The following is a 24,332-nucleotide window of genomic DNA, read 5'->3' as shown; positions in this document are numbered from 1 at the left end:
AACCCTCCCTATCTCTGTAACCTCCTCCAGCCCCTACAACCCTCCCTATCTCTGTAACCACCTCCAGCCCCTACAACCCTCCCTATCTCTGTAACCTCCTCCAGCCCTACATCCCTCCCTATCTCTGTAACCTCCTCCACCCCTACAACCCTCCCTATCTCTGTAACCTCCCCCAGCCCCTACAACCCTCCCTATCTCTGTAGCCTCCTCCAACCCCTACAACACTCCCTATCTCTGTAACCTCCTCCAGCCCCTACAACCCTCCCTATCTCTGTAACCTCCTCCAGCCCCTACAACCCTCCCTATCCCTGTAACCTCCTCCAGCCCCGACAACGCTCCCTATCTCTGTAACCTCCTCCAGCCCCTACAACCCTCCCTATCTCTGTAACCTCCTCCAGCCCCTACAACCCTCCCTATCTCTGTAACCTCCTCCAGCCCCTACAACCCTCCCTATCTCTGTAACCTCCTCCAGCCCCGACAACGCTCCCTATCTCTGTAACCTCCTCCAGCCCCTACAACTCTCCCTATCTCTGTAACCTCCTCCCGGCCCTGGGTCACTGTCCGTGTGGAGTTTGCACATTCTCCCCGTGTCTGCGTGGGTTTCGCCCCCACAACCCAAAGATGTGCAGGGTAGGTGGGTTGGCCACGCTAAATTGCCCCTTAATGGGAAAAAATGAATTGGGCACTTAAATTTCTTGTAAAAAAATTCCGTCTGATTGAAGCTCCCCTGAAGCGCTGTGCAGACGGTTTCTGTTTTGTTAACTCCGATCTATCTCCTCGATCGAAACCCTTAAGATCCTGAGGTGGGGTTTCGACAGAGTGGTTGAGGAGAGGATGTTTTTTCTTGTGGGACAATCTGCGGGGGGGTGGGGGGGTTCACTGTTTAAAAATAAGGGGGTCGGCCATTTTAGACGGATATGAGGAGAAATATTTTCTCCCAGAGGATCGAGATTCTCTGGAACTTTCTTCCTCCGAAGGCGGGAGAAGCAGAATGTGCGAATGTTTGTCAGGCAGAGGTGGACAGATTCTCGATTAACGAGGGGGGGGGGTTAAAGGTCATCGGGGTTCAGCGGGAAAGTGGGTTCAAAGTGGCAGTCGGATCAGCCGCGATCGTATTGATGGCGGAGCAGAATCACGGGGCCGAATGGCCTCCAGTCTGCCCCCTAATTCGTTAGTTCACATATCCTGTCAATGGTGTTGCCTGTTTTTCACTGGTTTTTGTCTCATTCTTTAGGGACAATCGCTCCGGCGTCAGAGGTCCTACTGACCGGAAATGTGCCGGCCCATAGGAAGGAGGGCAGGAGGGAGCTGAAAGACCGGAGGAGCGGCAAACATGGAAAGGCGGCGAAGGGATCAGCGCCTGGGAGCGGCAGGCCACGAACGTCCCCCGAGCAACCGGGAGCGAGGACACTGGGGAAGGGCACCGGGAAGCAGGAACCCGATGCCGAGAAGCAGGCCCCGCTGGAGAAACCACGGCCGGGTCGCCAGGCGCCAGGAGCGGCCACCAGAACCCGGGGGTTGCTGCCGAAAGTACAGGAGGTCAGCCTCCGGAAACAGGGAGCGGTCATCGAAGCGGGCCCGAAGAAGTCGGAAGTAGGCCTGAAGAAAGCTGGATCGGCCTTCAAGAAACCGGAGGAGGGCCTGAAGACCCTGGAATCGGGCCTCAAGAGAGCAGAGGTTGGCCTCAAGAGGTTGGAAGATGGCCTCAAGAAACTGGAAGAGGGCCTGGAGAAGCCAGAGGTTGGCCTCAAGCCACAGAAAATAGGCCTAAAGAACAAACCAGAAGTGGTCGTTGAGGCAGGCCTCAAAAAACCGAAGCTAGGCCTTAAGAAGCAGGACATAGGCCTCAAGGGCAAACCAGATGTGGTCGTTGAGGCAGGCCTCAAAAAACCGAAGCTCGGCCTTAAGAAGCAGGACATAGGCCTCAAGGGCAAACCAGATGTGGTCGTTGAGGCAGGCCTCAAAAAACCGAAGCGAGGCCTTAAGAAGCAGGACATAGGCCTCAAGGGCAAACCAGATGTGGACTTCAGGAAACCAGAGGTCAGCCTCCAGACGTTGGGAGCGGTCGCCGACGGGGGTCCAAGGCAACCGGGGGCGGTTCCCGAGAAGCCGGAAGCGGCTGGCAAAGTGGCCAAGGGAGCAGCCTCGAAGAAGCGACAGGAAGGGGGTCCTGCAACGGGGGCCCCGAGGCAGAAGGTGCTTTCCGGGAGGCAGAAGGCGGGCTCCGGGACGGATGGCAGAAAATGGGAGGCCTCGCCCAAGGGGCAGGATTTGCCCTCCGGGGGCGCCCGGGCACAGGGGCCGGCACCCACGAAGCCTCACGGAAGGGCCAAGGGGCGGGAGGCCGGCGGGGGGCAGGCAGCGAGGGCCGGGAAGAAGCCGGGCAGATCCTTTCCCGGCGCCGTGCCGCCCCGGTTGGCGGGGAGGGAGGAAGAGAGTGCTGCAGCCGCCACCTCCGTGCCGTTCCCCAAGGAACTCCGACCCCCGGCCGAGAGCGAATTCAACATGCCCTCCCTCCCAGCGGGATGCATCCTGGCGGAGAACGCCATTGCCTGTCCCTCTGCCAAACTGATCGACATCCCGACGCTGCTGGATCCTGATTTACACACACTCTACCTGGCAGGTAAATTACCCGGGACGCCAGGAGGCCATTCGGCCCACCGTGCTAACTCTTTGAACAATTACCCAATGAGATCACCCCACCCAATCCGATCCCTCTCTTCCCGCTCGCCTCCCCCACACCCCCTCGATACCCCTGCCAAATTCCCCCTCTTCCAGTATTTCTCCAATTCCCCCCTATTCCAAATCTGCTCCCACCCTTTCTTTACGGATCACAACAACTCGCTGCGTCAAGTAAAATCCTCCCCCCCCCCCGCAACTCCCACCAGCACTCTGTTTGGTCCTTTTCCAGATTCCCTTCAATTCCCCATCCACACCGACCCTCTGCAGGAACCAACCGTCCTGCCGACTGGGGGTTCCTCGTTTACTCGATCAAACCCCCCCCCCTCCGCTCCCTCCCCCGATGATTGGGAACGCCTCGATTGAATCTCCCGCTTAACCTTCTCTGCTCCAAGGGCGGCACGGTGGCGCAGTGGTTAGCGCTGCTGCCTCACGGTGCCAAAGATCGGGGTTCGATCCGGGCCCCTGATCGCTGTCCGTGTGGAGTTTTGCACGTTCTCCCCGTGCCTGCGTGGGTCTCACCCCCACAACCCAAAGATGTGCAGGCTGGGTGGATTGGCCACGCGAAAGTGCCCCTTGATTTGGAAAAAAAGAACTCCGCTCTGGGGGGGGGGGGGGGGAACAATCCCAGTTTCTCCCAGTCCCAACATTTTTTATTTTCATTACTTTACGGGCCCAGCATTTATTCCCCGTCCCTAATTGCCCCTCGAGAAGGTGGTGGGTGAGCCGCCATCTTGAACCGTTGCTGACCCCGTGGGATGTAGGTACACCCACAGTGCTGTTAGGGAGTGAGTTCCAGGATTCTGACCCGGCGACAGTGAAGGAACGGCCGATATATTTCCAAGTTGGAATGGTGTGTGTGTGTGTGTGTGTGTGTGTGTGTGTGTGGGGGGGGGGCGACTTACAGGCGGTGGGTGTTCCCCGTGGCATCTGCTGCCCTCGTCCTTCTCGGGGGTAGAGGTGGCGGGTTTGGGCGGTGCTTGTCGAAGGAGCCTTGGCGAGTGGCTGCCGTGCATCTTGTAGACGGTGCACACGGCTGCCGCTGTGCGTCGGGGGGTGGAGGGAGTGGGTGTTGAAGGTGGGGGTTAGCGTGTTGATCGAGCGGGGGGAGGGGGGCTGCCTTGTGCTGGATGGTGTCGAACTTCTCGAGTCTTGTTGAAGCTACTGACCAAACTTGGAATCACATCTTGGAATAAATTCATGCGGTTACAACACTGAGCATCAAGTTAGATACAGAGTAAAGCTCCCTCTACACTGTTCCCATCAAACACTCCCAGGACAGGTACAGCACGGGGTTAGTTACAGAGTAAAGCTACCTCTACACTGTCCCCATCAAACACTCCCCGGACAGGTACAGCACGAGGTTAGATACAGAGTAAAGCTCCCTCTACACAGTCCCCATCAAACACTCCCCGGACAGGTACAGCACGAGGTTAGATACAGAGTAAAGCTCCCTCTACACAGTCCCCATCAAACACTCCCCGGGCAGGTACAGCACGAGGTTAGATACAGAGTAAAGCTCCCTCTACACAGTCCCCATCAAACACTCCCCGGACAGGTACAGCACGAGGTTAGATACAGAGTAAAGCTCCCTCTACACAGTCCCCATCAAACACTCCCAGGGCAGGTACAGCACGAGGTTAGATACAGAGTAAAGCTCCCTCTACACTGTCCCCATCAAACACTCACAGGACAGGTACAGCACGGGGTTAGATACAGAGTAAAGCTCCCTCTACACAGTCCCCATCAAACACTCCCAGGACAGGTACAGCACGAGGTTAGATACAGAGTAAAGCTCTCTCTACACTGTCCCCATCAAATACTCCCAGGACAGGTACAGCACGGGGTTAGATACAGAGTAAAGCTCCCTCTACACTGTCCCCATCAAACACTCCCAGGACAGTTACAGCGCGGGGTTAGATACAGAGTAAAGCTCCCTCTACACTGTCCCCATCAAATACTCCCAGGACAGTTACAGCACGGGGTTAGATACAGAGTAAAGCTCCCTCTACACTGTCCCCATCAAACACTCCCAGGACAGTTACAGCGCGGGGTTAGATACAGAGTAAAGCTCCCTCTACACTGTCCCCATCAAACACTCCCAGGACAGGTACAGCACAGGGTTAGATACAGAGTAAAGCTCCCTCTACACTGTCCCCATCAAACATTCCCAGGACAGGTACAGCACGGGGTTAGTTACAGAGTAAAGCTCCCTCTACACTGTCCCCATCAAACACTCCCAGGACAGGTACAGCACAGGGTTAGATACAGAGTAAAGCTCCCTCTACACTCTCCCCATCAAACACTCCCAGGACAGGTACAGCACAGGGTTAGATACAGAGTAAAACTCCCTCTACGCTGCCCCCATCAAACACTCCCAGGACAGATACAGCACGGGGTTAGATACAGAGTAAAACTCCCTCTACACTGTCCCTATCAAACACTCCCAGGACAGATACAGCACGGGGTTAGACACAGAGTAAAGCTCCCTATACACTGTCCCCATCAAACACTCCCAGGACAGGTACAGCACGGGGTTAGATACAGAGTAAAGCTCCCTCTACACTGTCCCCATCAAACACTCCCAGGACAGGTACAGCACGGGGTTAGATACAGAGTAAAGCTCCCTCTACACTGTCCCCATCAAACACTCCCAGGACAGGTACAACACGGGGTTAGATACAGAGTAAAACTCCCTCTACACTGTCCCTATCAAACACTCCCAGGACAGATACAGCACGGGGTTAGACACAGAGTAAAGCTCCCTATACACTGTCCCCATCAAACACTCCCAGGACAGGTACAGCACGGGGTTAGGTACAGAGTGAAGCTCCCTCTACATTGTCCCCATCAAACACTCCCAGGACAGGTACAGCACGGGGTTAGATACAGAGTAAAGCTCCCTCTACATTGTCCCCATCAAACACTCCCAGGACAGGTACAGCACAGGGTTAGATACAGAGTAACGCTCCCTCTACACTGTCCCCATCAAACACTCCCAGGACAGGTACAGCACGGGGTTAGATACAGAGTAAAGCTCCCTCTACACTGTCCCCATCAAACACTCCCAGGACAGGTACAGCACAGGGTTAGATACAGAGTAAAGCTCCCTCTACACTGTCCCCATCAAACACTCCCAGGACAGGTACAGCACAGGGTTAGATACAGAGTAAAGCTCCTCTACACTGTCCCCATCAAACACTCCCAGGACAGGTACAGCACGGGGTTAGATACAGAGTAAAGCTCCCTCTACACTGTCCCCATCAAACACTCCCAGGACAGGTACAGCACAGGGTTAGATACAGAGTAAAGCTCCCTCTACACTGTCCCCATCAAACACTCCCAGGACAGGTACAGCACGGGGTTAGATCTGAGAGGCTGCGCCCCTCCCAGCTCCTTGTATCTCCCATTTCGCAATGAATGTCTGGACGTTGTGGCTCTGAGGCCCACATGGGGAGGAATGTTCCAGCGAACAGCTGGAGCCAGATGTGGCTGCATCCGCAGGGATTGTGTGCGTGGTTGGGGGAGGGGGGGGGGGGGTGATGGGTGTGTCGGGGGCGGGGGGGGGGGTGGGGGAGATCGCTCAGCCGGCCAGTCACCGACTCAAAACCTTGTCAGAGCAGTGAGTCACACTCTGACTCGGCGACCTGCCTTCGGCTGCGGCCCAAGAGGTCATGGGGCCTGCGGTCCAGGCTCTGCGGCCCCCGTCTCAAGCCGAGGCCTGTCACCCGCGTTTTCCCCCACCACACCCCCACCCCACCCCTCCCACACTCCCTCGCTCTCTCTGCCTCGGCAAGCAGCTTTGAAGGTCAGAGCAGAGGATTGCGCGCAATGATCCGCGAAGTAGGCCCTGGCCCTGCGGGGTCAGGCGGTCGTGGCTTCCATCCGGAGGACGTAACTGAAGCGGACACGTCAGGCAACCCCCCCCCCCCCCCCCCCCCCCCCCCCCCCAGCCCCCCCACCCCCACTGCCACCACCCTCGCCTAGCACGCCAACCCCTCTCCGGCTTGCCCAACATGAAGGTAGGGTCACAACCTCGATGGTCAGTGCTGAGGGAGTGCCGCACTGTGGGAGGGTCAGTGCTGAGGGAGCACCGCACTGTCAGAGAGTCAGTGCTGAGGGAGTGCCGCACTGTCGGAGGGTCAGTGCTGAGGGAGTGCCGCCCTGTCGGAGGGTCAGTGCTGAGGGAGCGCCTCACTGTCGGAGGGTCAGTACTGAGGGAGCGCCGCACTGTCGGAGGGTCAGTGCTGAGGGAGCGCCGCACTGTCGGAGGGTCAGTGCTGAGGGAGCGCCGCACTGTCGGAGGGTCAGTGCTGAGGGAGAGCCGCACTGTCGGAGGGTCAGTGCTGAGGGAGCGCCGCACTGTCCGAGGGTCAGTGCTGAGGGAGCGCCGCACTGTCGGAGGGTCGGTGCTGAGGGAGTGCCGCACTGTGGGAGGGTCAGTGCTGAGGGAGCGGCGCACTGTCGGAGGGTGGGTGCTGAGGGAGCGCCGCACTGTCAGAGGGTCAGTACTGAGTGAGCGCCGCACTGTCGGAGGGTCGGTGCTGAGGGAGCGCCGCACTGTCGGAGGGTCAGTGCTGAGGGAGCGTCTCACTGTCGGAGGGTCAGTGCTGAGGGAGTGCCGCACAGTCGGAGGGTCAGTGCTGACGGAGTGCCGCACTGTCGGAGGGTCAGTGCTGAGGGAGCGCCGCACTGTCGGAGGGTCAGTACTGAGTGAGCGCCGCACTGTCGGACGGTCGGTGCTGCGGGAGCACCGCACTGTCGGAGGGTCAGTGCTGAGGGAGCGCCGCACTGTCGGAGGGTCAGTGCTGAGGGAGCGCCGCACTGTCGGAGGGTCAGTGCTGAGGGAGCACTGCACTGTTGGAGGGTCAGTGATGAGGCAGCGCCGCACTGTCGGAGGGTCAGTGCTGAGGGAGCGCCGCACTGTCGGAGAGTCAGTGCTGAGGGAGCGCCGCACTGTCGGAGGGTCAGTGCTGAGGGAGTGCCGCAGTGCCAGAGGGTCAGTGCTGAGGGAGCACTGCACTGTCGGAGGGTCAGTGCTGAGGGAGCACCGCACTGTCGGAGGGTCAGTGCTGAGGGAGCGCCGCACTGTCGGAGGATCAGTGCTGAGGGAGCGCCGCACTGTCGGAGGGTCAGTGCTGTGGGAGCGCCGCACTGTCGGAGGGTCAGTGCTGAGGGAGCGCCGCACTGTCGGAGGGTCAGTACTGAGAGAGCGCCGCACTGTCGGAGTGTCAGTGCTGAGGGAGTGCCGCACTGTCGGAGGGTCAGTGCTGAGTGAGCGCCGCACTGTCGGAGGGTCAGTGCTGAGTGAGCGCCGCACTGTCGGAGGGTCAGTGCTGAGTGAGCGCTCGGTGGGATTTGTTGACGTTAAATGAGCTAGAGAAATGTCGGCTGTTATTCCATGTAAGTGGGGACAAGGCGGTTCGATTCTGCAGCCAATCGGAGTGTGGGCCGTGCTTGACATGTTTGCTTGTCACCATGTTTTTGCATTGACGGTTCAATGTGATTGACAGACAATGGCATCAAAACGGTTTCAGCCGAGGATTTCGCTGGCCTGCCGAATCTCCAGTGGCTGGACTTGAGCCGCAACAAGATTTCAGACGATGGTCTGGACCGCAACGCTTTCCAGGTGAGACCGCTCAGGCCACTCTGTTGCTGCCCTCTCGATTCCGGCCCCACCGGAGGGTCCTCCTCCTGCCCCACCGGAGGGTCCTCCTCCTGCCTCAGGCAGCTTCCACAATGCCATCCCCCAATCCCGCCCCCACCCTCGCACAATCCCAACGCTTTGAGGACTGCGCTTCCCGACCTCTCTTCATTCCCAACCACCTGCCAAGCCGGAGCGACAGGAACCCGCACCAGCCTCCGTTGAACCCCCAACCCGGTGCTCGGTGACTGAACCCCCAACCCGGTGCTCGGTGACTGAACCCCCAACCCAGTGCTCGGTGACTGAACCCCCAACCCGGTGCTCGGTGACTGAACCCCCAACACGGTGCTCGGTGACTGAACACCTAACCCGGTGCTCGGTGACTGAACCCCCAACCCAGTGCTCGGTGACTGAACCCCCAACCCAGTGCTCGGTGACTGAACCCCCAACCCAGTGCTCGGTGACTGAACCCCGCGCCCAATGTGGCAACGCCGGCATTTTCAAACTCGACAGCGCTGGGTTCCAATTCCTCCCAAACACCCTCATCCCCCCCAACACTGTAACCCCCTCCCAGCCCCCCCCAACTCCGTAACCCCCTCCCAGCCCCCCAACTCCGTAACCCCCTCCCCCTCCCCAACGCTGTAACTCCCTCCCAGCCCCCAACTGTGTAACCTCCTCCCGCCCCCCCACTCTGTAACCCCCTCCCAGCCCCCCCAACACTGTAACCCCCTCCCAGCCCCCCCAACTGTGTAACCCCCTCCCGCCCCCCCAACTCGGTAACCCCCTCCCAGCCCCCCCAACACTGTAACCCCCTCCCAGCCCCCCCAACTCTCTAACCCCCTCCCAGCCCCCAACTGTGTAACCCCCTCCCGCCCCCCAACTCTGTAACCGCCTCCCGGCCCCCCAACGCTGTAATCCCCTCCCGGCCCCCCCAACTCTCTAACCCCCTCCCGCCCCCCAACTCTGTAACCCCCTCCCGGCCCCCCAACGCTCAACCCCCTCCCGGCCCCCCAACGCTGTAATCCCCTCCCGGCCCCCCAACACTGTAACCCCTTCCCAGCCCCCAACGCTGTAACCCCCTCCCGCCCCCCCCAACTCTGTAACCCACTCCCAGCCCCCCAACTCTGTAACCCCCTCCCAGCCCCCCAACTGTGTAACCCCCTCCCGCCCCCCCCAACTCTGTAACCCCCTCCCAGCCCCCAACTGTGTAAACCCCTCCCGCCCCCCCACTCTGTAACCCCCTCCCAGCCCCCCAACTCAGTAACCCCCTCCCAGCACCCCCAACTCTCTAACCCCCTCCCAGCCCCCAACTGTGTAACCCCCTCCCACCCCCCCAACTCTGTAACCCCCTTCCGCCCCCCCAACTCTGTAACCCCCTCCCACCCCCCCACTCTGTAACCCCCTCCCGCCCCCCCAACTCTGTAACCCCCTCCCAGCCCCCAACGCTGTAACCCCCTCCCGGCCCCCCCCAAATCGGTAACCCCCTCCCGCCCCCCCAACTCTGTAACCCCCTCCCGCCCCCCCAACTCTGTAACCCCCTCCCGGCCCCCCAACGCTTCAAACCCCTCCCGGCCCCCCAACGCTGTAACCCACTCCCGGCCCCCCAACGCTGTAACTCCCTCCCAGCCCCCCAACTCCGTAACTCCCTCCCACCCCCCACTCCCCAACTGTGTAACCCCCTCCCAGCCCCCCCCAACTCTGTAACCCCCTCCCACCCACCCAACTCCGTAGCCCCCTCCGACCCCCTCACTCTGTAACACCCTCCCAGCCCCCCAATTCCGTAACCCCCTCCCACCCCCCAGCCCCCAACTGTGTAACCCCCTCCCGCCCCCCAACTCTGTAACCGCCTCCCGGCCCCCCAGCGCTGTAATCCCCTCCCGGCCCCCCCAACTCTCTAACCCCCTCCCGCCCCCCAACTCTGTAACCCCCTCCCGGCCCCCCAACGCTCAACCCCCTCCCGGCCCCCCAACGCTGTAATCCCCTCCCGGCCCCCCAACGCTGTAACCCCTTCCCAGCCCCCAACGCTGTAACCCCCTCCCGCCCCCCCAACTCTGTAACCCCCTCCCAGCCCCCCAACTCTGTAACCCCCTCCCAGCCCCCCAACTGTGTAACCCCCTCCCGCCCCCCCCCAACTCTGTAACCCCCTCCCAGCCCCCAACTGTGTAAACCCCTCCCGCCCCCCAACTCTGTAACCCCCTCCCAGCCCCCAACTGTGTAACCCCTCCCGCCCCCCCACTCTGTAACCCCCTCCCAGCCCCCCAACTCAGTAACCCCCTCCCAGCACCCCCAACTCTCTAACCCCCTCCCAGCCCCCAACTGTGTAACCCCCTCCCACCCCCCCAACTCTGTAACCCCCTCCCGCCCCCCCAACGCTGTAACCCCCTCCCACCCCCCCACTCTGTAACCCCCTCCCGCCCCCCCAACTCTGTAACCCCCTCCCAGCCCCCAACGCTGTAACCCCCTCCCGGCCCCCCCCAAATCGGTAACCCCCTCCCGCCCCCCCAACTCTGTAACCCCCTCCCGCCCCCCCAACTCTGTAACCCCCTCCCGGCCCCCCAACGCTTCAAACCCCTCCCGGCCCCCCAACGCTGTAACCCACTCCCGGCCCCCCAACGCTGTAACTCCCTCCCAGCCCCCCAACTCCGTAACTCCCTCCCACCCCCCACTCCCCAACTCTGTAACCCCCTCCCACCCACCCAACTCCGTAGCCCCCTCCGACCCCCTCACTCTGTAACACCCTCCCAGCCCCCCAATTCCGTAACCCCCTCCCACCCCCCACGCCCCAACTGTGTAACCCCCTCCCAGCCCCCCCAACTCTGTAACCCCCTCCCAGCCCCCCCAACTCTGTAACCCCCTCCAACCCCCCAACTGTGTAACCCCCTCCCACCCCCCCAACTCTGTAACCCCCTCCCAGCCCCCAACTCTGTAACCCCCTCCCACCCCCCCAACTCTGTAACCCCCTCCCAGCCCCCCCTACTCTGTAACCCCCTCCCACCCCCCCACTCCTTAACCCCCTCCCAGCCCCCCCAACTCTGTAACCCCCTCCCACCCCCCCAACTGTGTAACCCCCTCCCACCCCCCCAATTTTGTAACCCTCTCCCAGGCCCCCCAACTCTGTAACCCCCTCCCACCCCCCAACTGTGTAACCCCCTCCCGCCCCCAACTGTGTAACTCCCTCCCACCCTCCCAAATCTGTAACCCCCTCCCACCCCCTAACTCTGTAACTCCCTCCCACCCCCCCAACTCTGTAACCCCCTCCCACCTCCCCCCAACTCAGTAACCCCCTCCCACCCCCCAACTCTGTAACCCCCTCCCACCCTCCCAACTCTGTAACCCCCTCCCACGCCCCCAACTCTGTAACCCCCTCCCAGCCCCCCAACTCTGTAACCCCCTCCCACTCCCTCAACTCTGTAACCCCCTCAGACCCCCAACTCTGTAACGCCGTCCCAGCCCCCCCAACTCTGTAACCCCCTCCCCCCAACTCTATAACCCCCCCAACTCTGTAACCCCCTACCAGCCCCCCAACTCTGTAACCCCCTCCCACCCCCAACTCTGTAACGCCGTCCCAGCCCCCCCAACTCTGTAACCCCCTCCCCCCAACTCTATAACCCCCCCAACTCTGTAACCCCTCCCACCCCCCAACTCTGTAACCCCTTCCCACCCCCCAACTCTGTAACCCCCTCCCAACTCCCCAACTCTGTAACCCCTCCCAGCCCCCCAACTCTGTAACACCCTCCCCCCAACTCTGTAACCCCCTCCCAGCCCCCAAACTCTGTAACCCCCTCCCACCCCCAACTCTGTAACCCCCTCCCACCCCCCCAACTCTGTAACCCCCTCCCACACCCCGAAATCCGTAACCCACTCCCAGCCCCCCCAACACTGTCACCCCCTCTCAGCCCCCCAACTCTGTAACACCCTCTCACCCCCCAACTCTGTAGCCCCCTCCCAGCCCCCACAACTCTGTAACCCCCTCCCAGCCCCCACAACTCTGTAACCTGCTCCCCCCCCAACTCTGTAACCCCCTCCCACCCGCCCCAACTCTGTAACACCCTCCCCCCCAACTCTGTAACCCCCACACAGCCCCCCAACTCTGTAACCCCCTCCCACCCCCAACTCTGTAACGCCGTCCCAGCCCCCCCCAACTCTGTAACCCCCTCCCCCCAACTCTATAACCCCCCCAACTCTGTAACCCCTCCCACCCCCCAACTCTGTAACCCCTTCCCACCCCCCAACTCTGTAACCCCCTCCCACCTCCCCAACTCTGTAACCCCCTCCCAGCCCCCCCAACTCTGTAACACCCTCCCCCCAACTCTGTAACCCCCTCCCAGCCCCCAAACTCTGTAACCCCCTCCCACCCCCAACTCTGTAACCCCCTCCCACCCCCCCAACTCTGTAACCCCCTCCCACACCCCGAAATCCGTAACCCACTCCCAGCCCCCCCAACACTGTCACCCCCTCCCAGCCCCCCAACTCTGTAACACCCTCTCACCCCCCCAACTCTGTAGCCCCCTCCCAGCCCCCACAACTCTGTAACCCCCTCCCAGCCCCCACAACTCTGTAACCTGCTCCCCCCCCAACTCTGTAACCCCCTCCCACCCGCTCCAACTCTGTAACCCCCTCCCCCCAACTCTGTAACCCCCACACAGCCCCCCAACTCCGTAACCCCCTCGCAGCCCCCCAACTCTGTAACCCCCTCCCAGCCCCCCAACTCTGTAACCCCCTCACAGCCCCCAACTCCGTAACCCCCTTCCAACCACCCCCAACTCCGTAACCCCCTCGCAGCACCCCAACTCTGTAACCCCCTCCCGCCCCCCCCAACTCTGTAAACCCCTCCCAGACAGGCCCATCCCCAACTCTGTAACCCCCTCCCAGCCCCCAACGCTGTAACCCCCTCCCTTCCCCCCCAAATCGGTAACCCCCTCCCGCCCCCCCAACTCTGTAACCCCCTCCCGCCCCCCCAACTCTGCAATCCCCTCCTGGCCCCCCAACGCTGAAACCCCCTCCCGGCCCCCCAACGCTGTAACCCCCTCCCGGCCCCCCAACGCTGTAACCCCCTCCCAGCCCCCCAACTCCGTAACTCCCTCCCACCCCCCACTCCCCAACTGTGTAACCCCCTCCCAGCCCCTCCAGCTCTGTAACCCCCTCCCACCCACCCAACTCCGTAACCCCCTCCCACCCCCCCACTCTGTAACACCCTCCCAGCCCCCCAACTCCGTAACCCCCTCCCACCCCCCACGCCCCAACTGTGTAACCCCCTCCCAGCCCCCCCAACTCTGTAACCCACTCCCACCCCCCAAATCTGTAACCCCCTCCCACCCCCCCACTCTGTAACCCCCTCCCAGCCCCCCAACTCTGTAACCCCCTCCCAGCCCCCCCAACTCTGTAAGCCCCTCCCACCCACCCCCAACTCCGTAACCCCCTCCCACCCGCCCCACTCTGTAACCCCCTCCCACCTTCCCAACTCAGGAACCCCCTCCCACCCCCCCCAACGCTGTGACCCCCTCCCACCCACCCCCAACTCCGTAACCCCCTCCCACCCGCCCCACTCTGTAACCCCCTCCCACCTTCCCAACTCAGGAACCCCCTCCCACCCTCCCAACTCTGTAACCCCCTCCCAGCCCCCCCAACTCTGTAACCCCCTCCCACCCCCCAACTGTGTAACCCCCTCCCACCCCCCCAACTCTGTAACCCCCTCCCAGCCCCCAACTCTGTAACCCCCTCCCACCCCCCCAACTCTGTAACCCCCTCCCACCCCCCCAACTCTGTAACCCCCTCCCACCCCCCACTCCTTAACCCCCTCCCAGCCCCCCCAACTCTGTAACCCTCTCCCACCCCCCCAACTGTGTAACCCCCTCCCACCCCCCCCCCACCAATTTTGTAACCCTCTCCCAGCCCCCCCAACTCTGTAACCCCCTCCCACCCCCCAACTGTGTAACCCCCTCCCGCGCCCCAACTGTGTAACCCCCTCCCACACCCCAACTCTGTAACCCCCTCCCAGCCCCCAACTCTGTAACCCCCTCCCACCCCCCCAACTCTGTAACCCCCTCCCACCCTCCCAAATCTGTAACCCCCTCCCACCCCCTAACTCTGTAACTCCCTCCCACCCCCCCAACTCTGTAACCCCCTCCCACCTCCCCCCAACTCAGTAACCCCCTCCCACCCCCCCAACTCTGTAACCCCCTCCCACCCTCCCAACTCTGTAACCCCCTCCCACCCCCCCAACTCTGTAACCCCCTCCCAGCCCCCCAACTCTGTAACCCCCTCCCACTCCCTCAACTCTGTAACCCCCTCACACCCCCCAACTCTGTAACCTCTCCCACCCCCAACTCCGTAACCCCCTCCCACCTCCCCCCCACTCCGTAACCCCCTCCCAGCCCCCCAACTCTGTAACCCCCTCCCACCCTCCCAACTCAGGAACCCCCTCCCACCCCCCCAATGCTGTAACCCCCTCCCAGCCCCCCAACTCCGTAACCCCCTCCCAGCCCCCCAACTGTGTAAACCCCTCCCACCCTCCCAACTCTGTAAACCCCTCCCAGCCCCCCAACTCTGTAACCCCCTCCCACCTCCCGAACTGTGTAACCCCCTCCCCCCCCAATTTTGTAACCCCCTCCCACCCCCCAACTCTGTAACCCCCTACCAGCCCCCCCGAATCTGTAAACCCCTCCCAGCCCCCCCAACTCTGTAACCCCCTCCCCCCCAACTCTATAACCCCCCCAACTCTGTAACCCCCTCCCAGCCCCCCAACTCTGTAACCCCCTCCCACCCCTAACTCTGTAACGCCGTCCCAGCCCCCCAACTCTGTAACCCCCTCCCCCCAACTCTATAACCCCCCCAACTCTGTAACCCCTCCCACCCCCCAACTCTGTAACCCCTTCCCACCCCCCCAACTCTGTAACCCCCTCCCACCTCCCCAACTCTGTAACCCCCTCCCAGCCCCCCCAACTCTGTAACACCCTCCCCCCAACTCTGTAACCCCCTCCCAGCCCCCCAACTCTGTAACCCCGTCCCATGCCCCCCAACTCCGTAACCCCCTCCCACCTCCCCCCCACTCCGTAACCCCCTCCCAGCCCCCCAACTCTGTAACACCCTCCCACCCTCCCAACTCAGGAACCCCCTCCCACCCCCCCAATGCTGTAACCCCCTCCCAGCCCCCCCAACTCCGTAACCCCCTCCCAGCCCCCCAACTGTGTAACCCCCTCCCACCCTCCCAACTCTGTAAACCCCTCCCAGCCCCCCAACTCTGTAACCCCCTCCCACCTCCCGAACTGTGTAACCCCCTCCCCCCCAATTTTGTAACCCCCTCCCACCCCCCAACTCTGTAACCCCCTCCCAGCCCCCCAACTCTGTAACCCCCTCCCAGCCCCCCAACTCTGTAACCCCCTCACAGCCCCCAACTCCGTAACCCCCTTCCAACCACCCCCAACTCCGTAACCCCCTCGCAGCCCCCCAACTCTGTAACCCCCTCCCGCCCCCCCCAACTCTGTAAACCCCTCCCAGACAGGCCCATCCCTATCTCTGTAACCTCGTCCAGTCCCTACAACCCTCCCTATCTCTGTAACCTCCCACCGGCCCCTACAACCCTCCCTATCTCTGTAACCTCCCCCAGCCCCTACAACCCTCCCTATCTCTGCAACCTCCCCCAGTCCCTACAACCCTCCCTCTCTCTGTAACCTCCCCCAGCCCCTACAACCCTCCCTATCTCTGTAACCTCCCCCAGTCCCTACAGCCCTCCCTATCTCTGTAACCTCCTCCAGTCCCTACAACCCTCCCTATCTCTGTAACCTCCCCCAGCCCCTACAACCCTCCCTATCTCTGTAACCTCCTCCAGTCCCTACAACCCCCCCAACTCTGTAAACCCTCCCTGCCCTCCCAACTCTGTAACCCCCTCCCACCCCCCAACTCTGTAACCCCATCCCACCCCCCCAACTCTGTAACCCCCTCCCAACCCCCCAACTCTGTAACCCCTCCCAGTCACCCCTCCAACTCTGTAACCCCTTCCCAGGCCCCCCAACTCTGTGAACCCCTCCCAGACAGGCCCCTCCCTACCTCTGTAACCTCCCCCAGCCCCTACAACCCTCCCTATCTCTGTAACCTCCTCCAGCCCCTACACCCTCCCTATCTCTGTAACCTCCTCCAGCCCCTACAACCCTCCCTATCTCTGTAACCTCCTCCAGCCCCTACACCCTCCCTATCTCTGTAACCTCCTCCAGCCCCGACAACCCTCCCTATCTCTGTAACCTTCTCCAGCCCCTACAACCCTCCCTATCTCTGTAACCTCCTCCAGCCCCTACAACTCTCCCTATCTCTGTAACCTCCTCCAGCCCCTCCAACCCTCCCTATCTCATTAACCTCCTCCAGCCCCTACAACCCTCCCAATCTCTGATACCTCCTCCAGCCCCTACAATCGCCCCTATCTCTGTAACCCCCTCCAGCCCCAACATCCCTCCCTATCTTTGTAACCTCCTCCAGCCCCTACAACCCTCCCTATCACTGTAACCTCCTCCAGCCCCTCCAACCCTCCCTATCTCTGTAACCTCCTCCAGCCTCTACAACTCTCCCTATCTCTGTAACCACCTCCAGCCCCTACAACCCTCCCTATCTCTGTAACCTCCTCCAGCCCCTACAACCCTCCCTATCTCTGTAACCTACTCCAGCCCCGACAACCCTCCCTATCTCTGTAACCTCCTCCAGCCCCTACAAACCTCCCTATCTCTGTAACCTCCTCCAGCCCCTACAACTCTCCCAATCTCTGTAAACCTCCTCCAGCCCCTACAACCGCCCCTATCTCTGTAACCCCCTCCAGCCCCAACATCCCTCCCTATCTCTTTAACCTCCTCCAGCCCCTACAACCGCCCCTATCTCTGTAACCCCCTCCAGCCCAAACATCCCTCCCTATCTCTTTAACCTCCTCCAGCCCCTACAACCCTCCCTATCTCTGTAACCTCCTCCAGCCTCTACAACCCTCCCTATCTCTGTAACCTCCTCCAGCCCCTACAACCCTCCCTATCTCTGTAACCTCCTCCAGCCCCTACAACCCTCCCTATCTCTGTAACCTCCTCCAGCCCCTACCACCCTCCCTATCTCTGCAACACGCTCCAGCCAGCACAACTCTGGGGTCAGTGTTGAGGGAGTGTTGCTCTGTTGGAGGGTCAGTGTTGAGGCAGTGTTGCTCTGTTGGAGGGTCAGTGTTGAGGGAGTGTTGCTCTGTTGGAGGGTCAGTGTTGAGGGAGTGTTGCTCTGTTGGAGGGTCAGTATTGAGGGAGTGTCACACTGTTGGAGTGTCAGTGTTGAGGGAGTGTCGCACTGTTGGAGGGTCAGTGTTGAGGGAGTGTTGCTCTGTTGGAGGGTCAGTACTGAGGGAGCACCGCACTGTCGGAGGGTCAGTGCTGAGGGAGTGTCGCTCTGTTGGAGGGTCAGTGCTGAGGGAGTGTCGCACTGTCGGAGAGTCAGTGTTGAGGGAGTGTCGCACTGTTGGAGGGTCAGTGCTGAGGGAGTGTCGCACTGTCGGAGAGTCAGTGTTGAGGGAGTGTCGCACTGTCGGAGGGTCAGTGTTGAGGGAGCGCCACAATGTCTCCCTGTTTCTCTGTCTCTGTATCGGTCTCTGTCCTCTCTATCTCTCTATCTCTCTCCATCTCTCTCCCTCTCTGTATGTCTCTCTCTGTCCTTCTCCCTGTCTTGTTCCCTGTCCAACTCACTCCCTCTCTCTCTATCTCCCCCCCTCTCTCAGTCTGTCTCCCTCTCTCTGCCTCCATCTGTGTCTACCTTTCTCAATCCCTCTCTCTCAGCCTGTCTCTCTCCCTCTGTGTGTCCCTCTGTCTCTTTTCGTCTGTCTATCTCACTCCCTCTCACTTCATCTCTCCCTGTCTCTCTCTGTCTCCCTCTGTCTCTCTCCCTCTCTCTGTCTCCCTCTCTCTCTGTCTCCTCTCTGTCTCCCTCACTGTCTCTCTCTTTCTGTGTTGGACTTTAACCTGGTGTTGTAAGACTTCGTACTCTCTCTTTCTCGGCCTTTCTTCTTCCCTCTGTCTGTCTCTCTCGCTGTCCCTGTCTCTCTCTCTCTCTCTGTTTGTCTCTGTCTCGCTCTGCCTCTCACTCTCTCTGTCTCTCACTCTCTGTCTTTTGCTCTCTCTCTCTCTCTCTAAATCCTTCCAAGGCCCAGAACTCACTCGTTGAGGCCCCACAAGGGTTTCATGTTAGACCATCAAAACTTGCTTCCCTTTCTCTCTGTTTGTGGCCTAGATCGTAGGCTGCAGCCTGCGGCCTCGTTCAGACTTGGTTGAGCGAGGGACATGGGCTTGTGGGAGGGGGGAGCAGGTTGGGGAGGGCGTGGGGAGGGGGGGTTGGTGGTTGCAAGCTGGTTAGAGCGAAGGCAGGCACAGATCTAGCCTGGCTAATTTCTTGACATGAGATAATAAATACTTGGCCTCCTCTGACCTGAAGTTAACGTCAGAGCTCTCGCAAGGTTCTGGCTGTGCTCATAGCGCCATTATTCCTGTCTATTTCCTGTCAGTATCACAGTCAGAATTGGTGGGAGATTAACCTCAGCATCTGAAGCCAATTTCATTCAGGATGGTGTTGGCTTGACTCAGCCTCTGTGTTGGGGCAGCTGAGTTCAGGCGCTCTGTGGAGCTCTTCACGGCAACCAGGGCTGTGGAGCAGCCTGTTCAGTAACAGCAGTAACCCTTTGTGAGCTCTGTGGCCCAGCCAAGATTTAATTGAGATTCCTGAATACAGAGTAAAGCTCCCTCTACACTGTCCCCATCAAACACTCCCAGGACAGGTACAGCACGGGGTTAGATACAGAGTAAAGCTCCCTCTACACTGTCCCCATCAAACACTCCCAGGACAGGTACAGCACGGGGTTAGATACAGAGTAAAGCTCCCTCTACACTGTCCCCATCAAACACTCCCAGGACAGGTACAGCACGGGTCAGATACAGAGTAAAGCTCCCTCTACACTGTCCCCATCAAACACTCCCAGGACAGGTACAGCACGGGGTTAGATACAGAGTAAAGCTCCCTCTACACTGTCCCCATCAAACACTCCCAGGACAGGTACAGCACGGGGTTAGATACAGAGTAAAGATCCCTCTACACTGTCCCCATCAAACACTCCCAGGACAGGTACACACGGGGTTAGATACAGAGTAAAGTTCCCTCTACACTGTCCCCATCAAACACTCCCAGGACAGGTACAGCACGGGGTTAGATGCAGAGTAAAGCTCCCTCTACACTGTCCCCATCAAACACTCCCAGGACAGGTACAGCACGGGGTTAGATACAGAGTAAAGCTCTCTCCACACTGTCCCCATCAAACACTCCCAGGACAGGTACAGCACGGGGTTAGATACAGAGTAAAGCTCCCTCTACACTGTCCCCATCAAACACTCCCAGGACAGGTACAACAGGGGGTTAGATACAGAGTAAAGCTCCCTCCATACTGCCCCAACAAACACTCCCAGGACAGGTACAGCACGGGGTTAGATGCAGAGTAAAGCTCCCTCTACACTGTCCCCATCAAACACTCCCAGGACAGGTACACACGGGGTTAGATACAGAGTAAAGCTCCCTCCATACTGCCCCAACAAACACTCCCAGGACAGGTACAGCACGGGGTTAGATACAGAGTAAAGCTCCCTCTACACTGTCCGCATCAAACACTCCCAGGACAGGTACAGCACGGGGTTAGATACAGAGTAAAGCTCCCTCTACACTGTCCCCATCAAACACTCCCAGGACAGGTACAACAGGGGGTTAGATACAGAGTAAAGCTTCCTCTACACTGTCCCCATCAAACACTCCCAGGACAGGTACAGCACGGGGTTAGATACAGAGTAAAGCTCCCTCTACACTGTCCCCATCAAACACTCCCAGGACAGGTACAGCACGGGGTTAGATACAGAGTAAATCTCCCTCTACACTGTCCCCATCAAACACTCCCAGGACAGGTACAGCACGGGGTTAGATACAGAGCAAAGCTCCCTCTACACTGTTCCCATCAAACACTCCGAGGACAGGTACAGCACGGGGTTAGATACAGAGTAAAGCTCCCTCTACACTGTTCCCATCAAACACTCCCAGGACAGGTACACACGGGGTTAGGTACAGAGTAAAGCTCCCTCTACACTGTTCCCATCAAACACGCCCAGGACAGGTACAGCACGGGGTTAGATACAGAGTAAAGCTCCCTCTACACTGTCCCCATCACAGGACAATCAAAGCACATCATAATGTTTCTAAGGTGCTTCACAGGATCGTAAATAGGACGGGTTCTGACCGGGATCCACTGATGGAAATATTAGCACAGGCAACTAAAAGCTTGCCAATGAGGTTGGATTCTTCAAGGATGAGAGAGACACAGTGAGAGAGACAAAGAGAGCGCGAGAGAGGGGAGAGGTGTCGGGAGGGAATTGCAGAATTTAAGGTCCCCCAGGCAGTTGAAGACACCACCGCCATTGATGGAAATCGGGGGATGCTCAAGAGGCCAGAATTAGAGGAGCGTAGAAATCCCGGAGCCTTGTAGGTGCTGGAGGAGGTTACAGAGATATGGATGGTTGTAGGGGCTGGAGGAGGTTACAGAGATAGGGAGGGTTGTAGGGGCTGGAGGAGGTTACAGAGATAGGGAGGGTTGTAGGGGCTGGAGGAGGTTACAGAGATAGGGAGGGTTGTCGGGGCTGGAGGAGGTTACAGAGATAGGGAGGGTTGTAGGGGCTGGAGGGGGTTACAGAGATAGGGATGGTTGTAGGGGCTGGAGAAGGTTACAGAGATAGGGAGGGTTGTAGGGGCTGGAGGAGGTTACAGAGATAGGGAGGGTTGTAGGGGCTGGAGGAGGTTACAGAGATAGGGAGGGGTGTAGGGGCTGGAGGAGGTTACAGAGAAAGGGAGGGTTGTAGGGGCTGGAGGAGGTTACAGAGATAGGGAGGGTTGTAGGGGCTGGAGGAGGTTACAGAGATAGGGAGGGTTGTAGGGGCTGGAGAAGGTTACAGAGATAGGGAGGGGTGTAGGGGCTGGAGGAGGTTTCAGAGATAGGGAGGGTTGTAGGGGCTGGAGGAGGTTACAGAGATAGGGAGGGTTGTAGGGGCTGGAGGACGTTTCAGAGATAGGGAGGGTTGTAGGCGCTGGAGGAGGTTACAGAGATAGGGAGGGTTGTAGGCGCTGGAGGAGGTTACAGAGATAGGCAGGGTTGTAGGGGCTGGAGGAGGTTACAGAGATAGGGAGACTTGGAGGGGCTGGACGAGGTTACAGAGATAGGGAGGGTTGTAGGGGCTGGAGGAGGTTACAGAGATAGGGAGGGTTGTAGGCGCTGGAGGAGGTGACAGAGATAGGGAGGGTTGTAGGGTCTGGAGGGGGTTACATAGATAGGGAGGGTTGTAGGGGCTGGAGGAGGTTACAGAGATAGGAAGGGGTGTAGGCACTGGAGGAGGTTACAGAGATAGGGAGGGGTGTAGGGGCTGGAGGAGGTTTCAGAGATAGGGAGGGTTGTAGGGGCTGGAGGAGGTTACAGAGATAGGGAGGGTTGTAGGGGCTGGAGGAGGTTACAGAGATAGGGAGGGTTGTAGGGGCTGGAGAAGGTTACAGAGATAGGGAGGGGTGTAGGGGCTGGAGGAGGTTTCAGAGATAGGGAGGGTTGTATGGGCTGGAGGAGGTTACAGAGATAGGGAGGGTTGTAGGGGCTGGAGGACGTTTCAGAGATAGGGAGGATTGTAGGCGCTGGAGGAGGTTACAGAGATAGGGAGGGTTGTAGGCGCTGGAGGAGGTTACAGAGATAGGCAGGGTTGTAGGGGCTGGAGGAGGTTACAGAGATAGGGAGACTTGGAGGGGCTGGACGAGGTTACAGAGATAGGGAGGGTTGTAGGGGCTGGAGGAGGTTACAGAGATAGGGAGGGTTGTAGGCGCTGGAGGAGGTGACAGAGATAGGGAGGGTTGTAGGGTCTGGAGGGGGTTACATAGATAGGGAGGGTTGTAGGGGCTGGAGGAGGTTACAGAGATAGGAAGGGGTGTAGGCACTGGAGGAGGTTACAGAGATAGGGAGGGTTGTAGGGGCTGGGGGGTTACAGAGATAGGGAGGGTTGTCGGGGCTGGAGGAGGTTACAGAGATAGGGAGGGTTGTAGGGGCTGGAGAAGGTTACAGAGATAGGGAGGGGTGTAGGGGCTGGAGGAGGTTTCAGAGATAGGGAGGGTTGTAGGGGCTGGAGGAGGTTACAGAGATAGGGAGGGTTGTAGGGGCTGGAGGAGGTTTCAGAGATAGGGAGGGTTGTAGGCGCTGGTGGAGGTTACAGAGATAGGGAGGGTTGTAGGGGCTGGAGGAGGTTACAGAGATAGGGAGAGTTGGAGGGGCTGGACGAGGTTACAGAGATAGGGAGGGTTGTAGGGGCTGGAGGAGGTTACAGAGATAGGGAGGGTTGTAGGCGCTGGAGGAGGTGACAGAGATAGGGAGGGTTGTAGGGGCTGGAGGGGGTTACAGAGATAGGGAGGGTTGTAGGGGCTGGAGGAGGTTACAGAGATAGGGAGGGGTGTAGGCACTGGAGGAGGTTACAGAGATAGGGAGGGTTGTAGGGGCTGGGGGGTTACAGAGATAGGGAGGGTTGTAGGGGCTGGAGGAGGTTACAGAGATCGGGAGGGTTGTAGGGGCTGGAGGAGGTTACAGATATAGGGAGGGTTGTAGGGGCTGGAGGGGGTTACAGAGATAGGGAGGGTTGTAGGGGCTGGAGGAGGTTACAGAGATAGGGAGGGTTGTAGGGGCTGGAGGAGGTTACAGAGATAGGGAGGGTTGTAGGGGCTGGAGGAGGTTACAGATATAGGGAGGGTTGTAGGGGCTGGAGGGGGTTACAGAGATAGGGAGGATTGGAGGGGCTGGAGGAGGTTACAGAGAAAGGGAGAGTTGTAGGGGCTGGAGGAGGTTACAGAGATAGGGAGGGTTGTAGGCGCTGGAGGAGGTGACAGAGATAGGGAGGGTGTAGGGGCTGGAGGAGGTTACAGAGATAGGGAGGGTTGTAGGCGCTGGAGGAGGTGACAGAGATAGGGAGGGTTGTAGGGGCTGGAGGGGGTTACAGAGATAGGGAGGGTTGTAGGGGCTGGAGGAGGTTACAGAGATAGGGAGGGTTGTAGGGGCTGGAGGGGGTTACAGAGATAGTGAGGGTTGTAGGGGCTGGAGGAGGTTACAGAGATAGGGAGGGTTGTAGGGGCTGGAGGAGGTTAAAGAGATAGGGAGGGTTGTAGGGGCTGGAGGAGGTTACAGATATAGGGAGGGCTGCAGGGGCTGGAGGGGGTTACAGAGATAGGGAGGGTTGTAGGGGCTGGAGGAGGTTACAGAGATAGGGAGGGTTGTAGGGGCTGGAGGAGGTTACAGAGATAGGGAGGGTTGTAGGGCTGGAGGAGGTTACAGTGATAGGGAGGGTTGTAGGGCTGGAGGAGGTTACAGAGATAGGGAGGGTTGTCGGGGCTGGAGGAGGTTACAGAGATAGGGAGGGTTGTAGGAGCTTGAGGAGGTTACAGATATAGGGAGGGCTGTAGGGGCTGGAGGAGGTTACAGAGATAGGGAGGGCTGTAGGAGCTTGAGGTGGTTACAGAGATAGGGAGGGTTGTAGGGGCTGGAGGAGGGTGCAGAGAGAGGGAGGGTTGTAGCGAGGAGGGTACAGAGATAGGGAGGGTTGTAGCGAGGAGGGTACAGCGATAGGGAGGGTTGTAGCGAGGAGGGTACAGAGATAGGGAGGGTTGTAGCGAGGAGGGTACAGAGATAGGTAGGGTTGTAGCGAGGAGGGTACAGAGATAGGGAGGGTTGTAGCGAGGAGGGTACAGAGATAGGGAGGGTTGTAGCGAGGAGGGTACAGAGATAGGGAGGGTTGTAGCGAGGAGGGTACAGAGATAGGGAGGGTTGTAGCGAGGAGGGTACAGAGATAGGGAGGGTTGTAGCGAGGAGGGTACAGAGATAGGGAGGGTTGTAGCGAGGAGGGTACAGAGATAGGGAGGGTTGTAGCGAGGAGGGTACAGAGATAGGGAGGGTTGTAGCGAG

At 59.6% G+C, this 24,332-nt stretch overlaps 1 protein-coding gene across 2 annotated transcripts in view; it reads left to right on the top strand.

Annotated features, from left to right (window-relative positions):
• LOC140398939 (uncharacterized) overlaps positions 1–24,332 on the top strand; it is a 110,938-nt gene that overhangs the window by 27,080 nt on the left and 59,526 nt on the right. For both annotated transcript variants that reach the window (XM_072487930.1, XM_072487929.1), the window contains exons 3-4: positions 1,235–2,623; positions 8,193–8,308. In XM_072487930.1, coding sequence (XP_072344031.1) covers positions 1,235–2,623; positions 8,193–8,308 — 1,505 coding nt within the window. The remainder of the gene's footprint in view (positions 1–1,234; positions 2,624–8,192; positions 8,309–24,332) is intronic.

Source organism: Scyliorhinus torazame, chromosome 22 (assembly GCF_047496885.1).
Source record: "Scyliorhinus torazame isolate Kashiwa2021f chromosome 22, sScyTor2.1, whole genome shotgun sequence".
NCBI lineage: Eukaryota > Metazoa > Chordata > Chondrichthyes > Carcharhiniformes > Scyliorhinidae > Scyliorhinus > Scyliorhinus torazame.
This window is presented reverse-complemented; position numbering and strand designations above follow the sequence as displayed.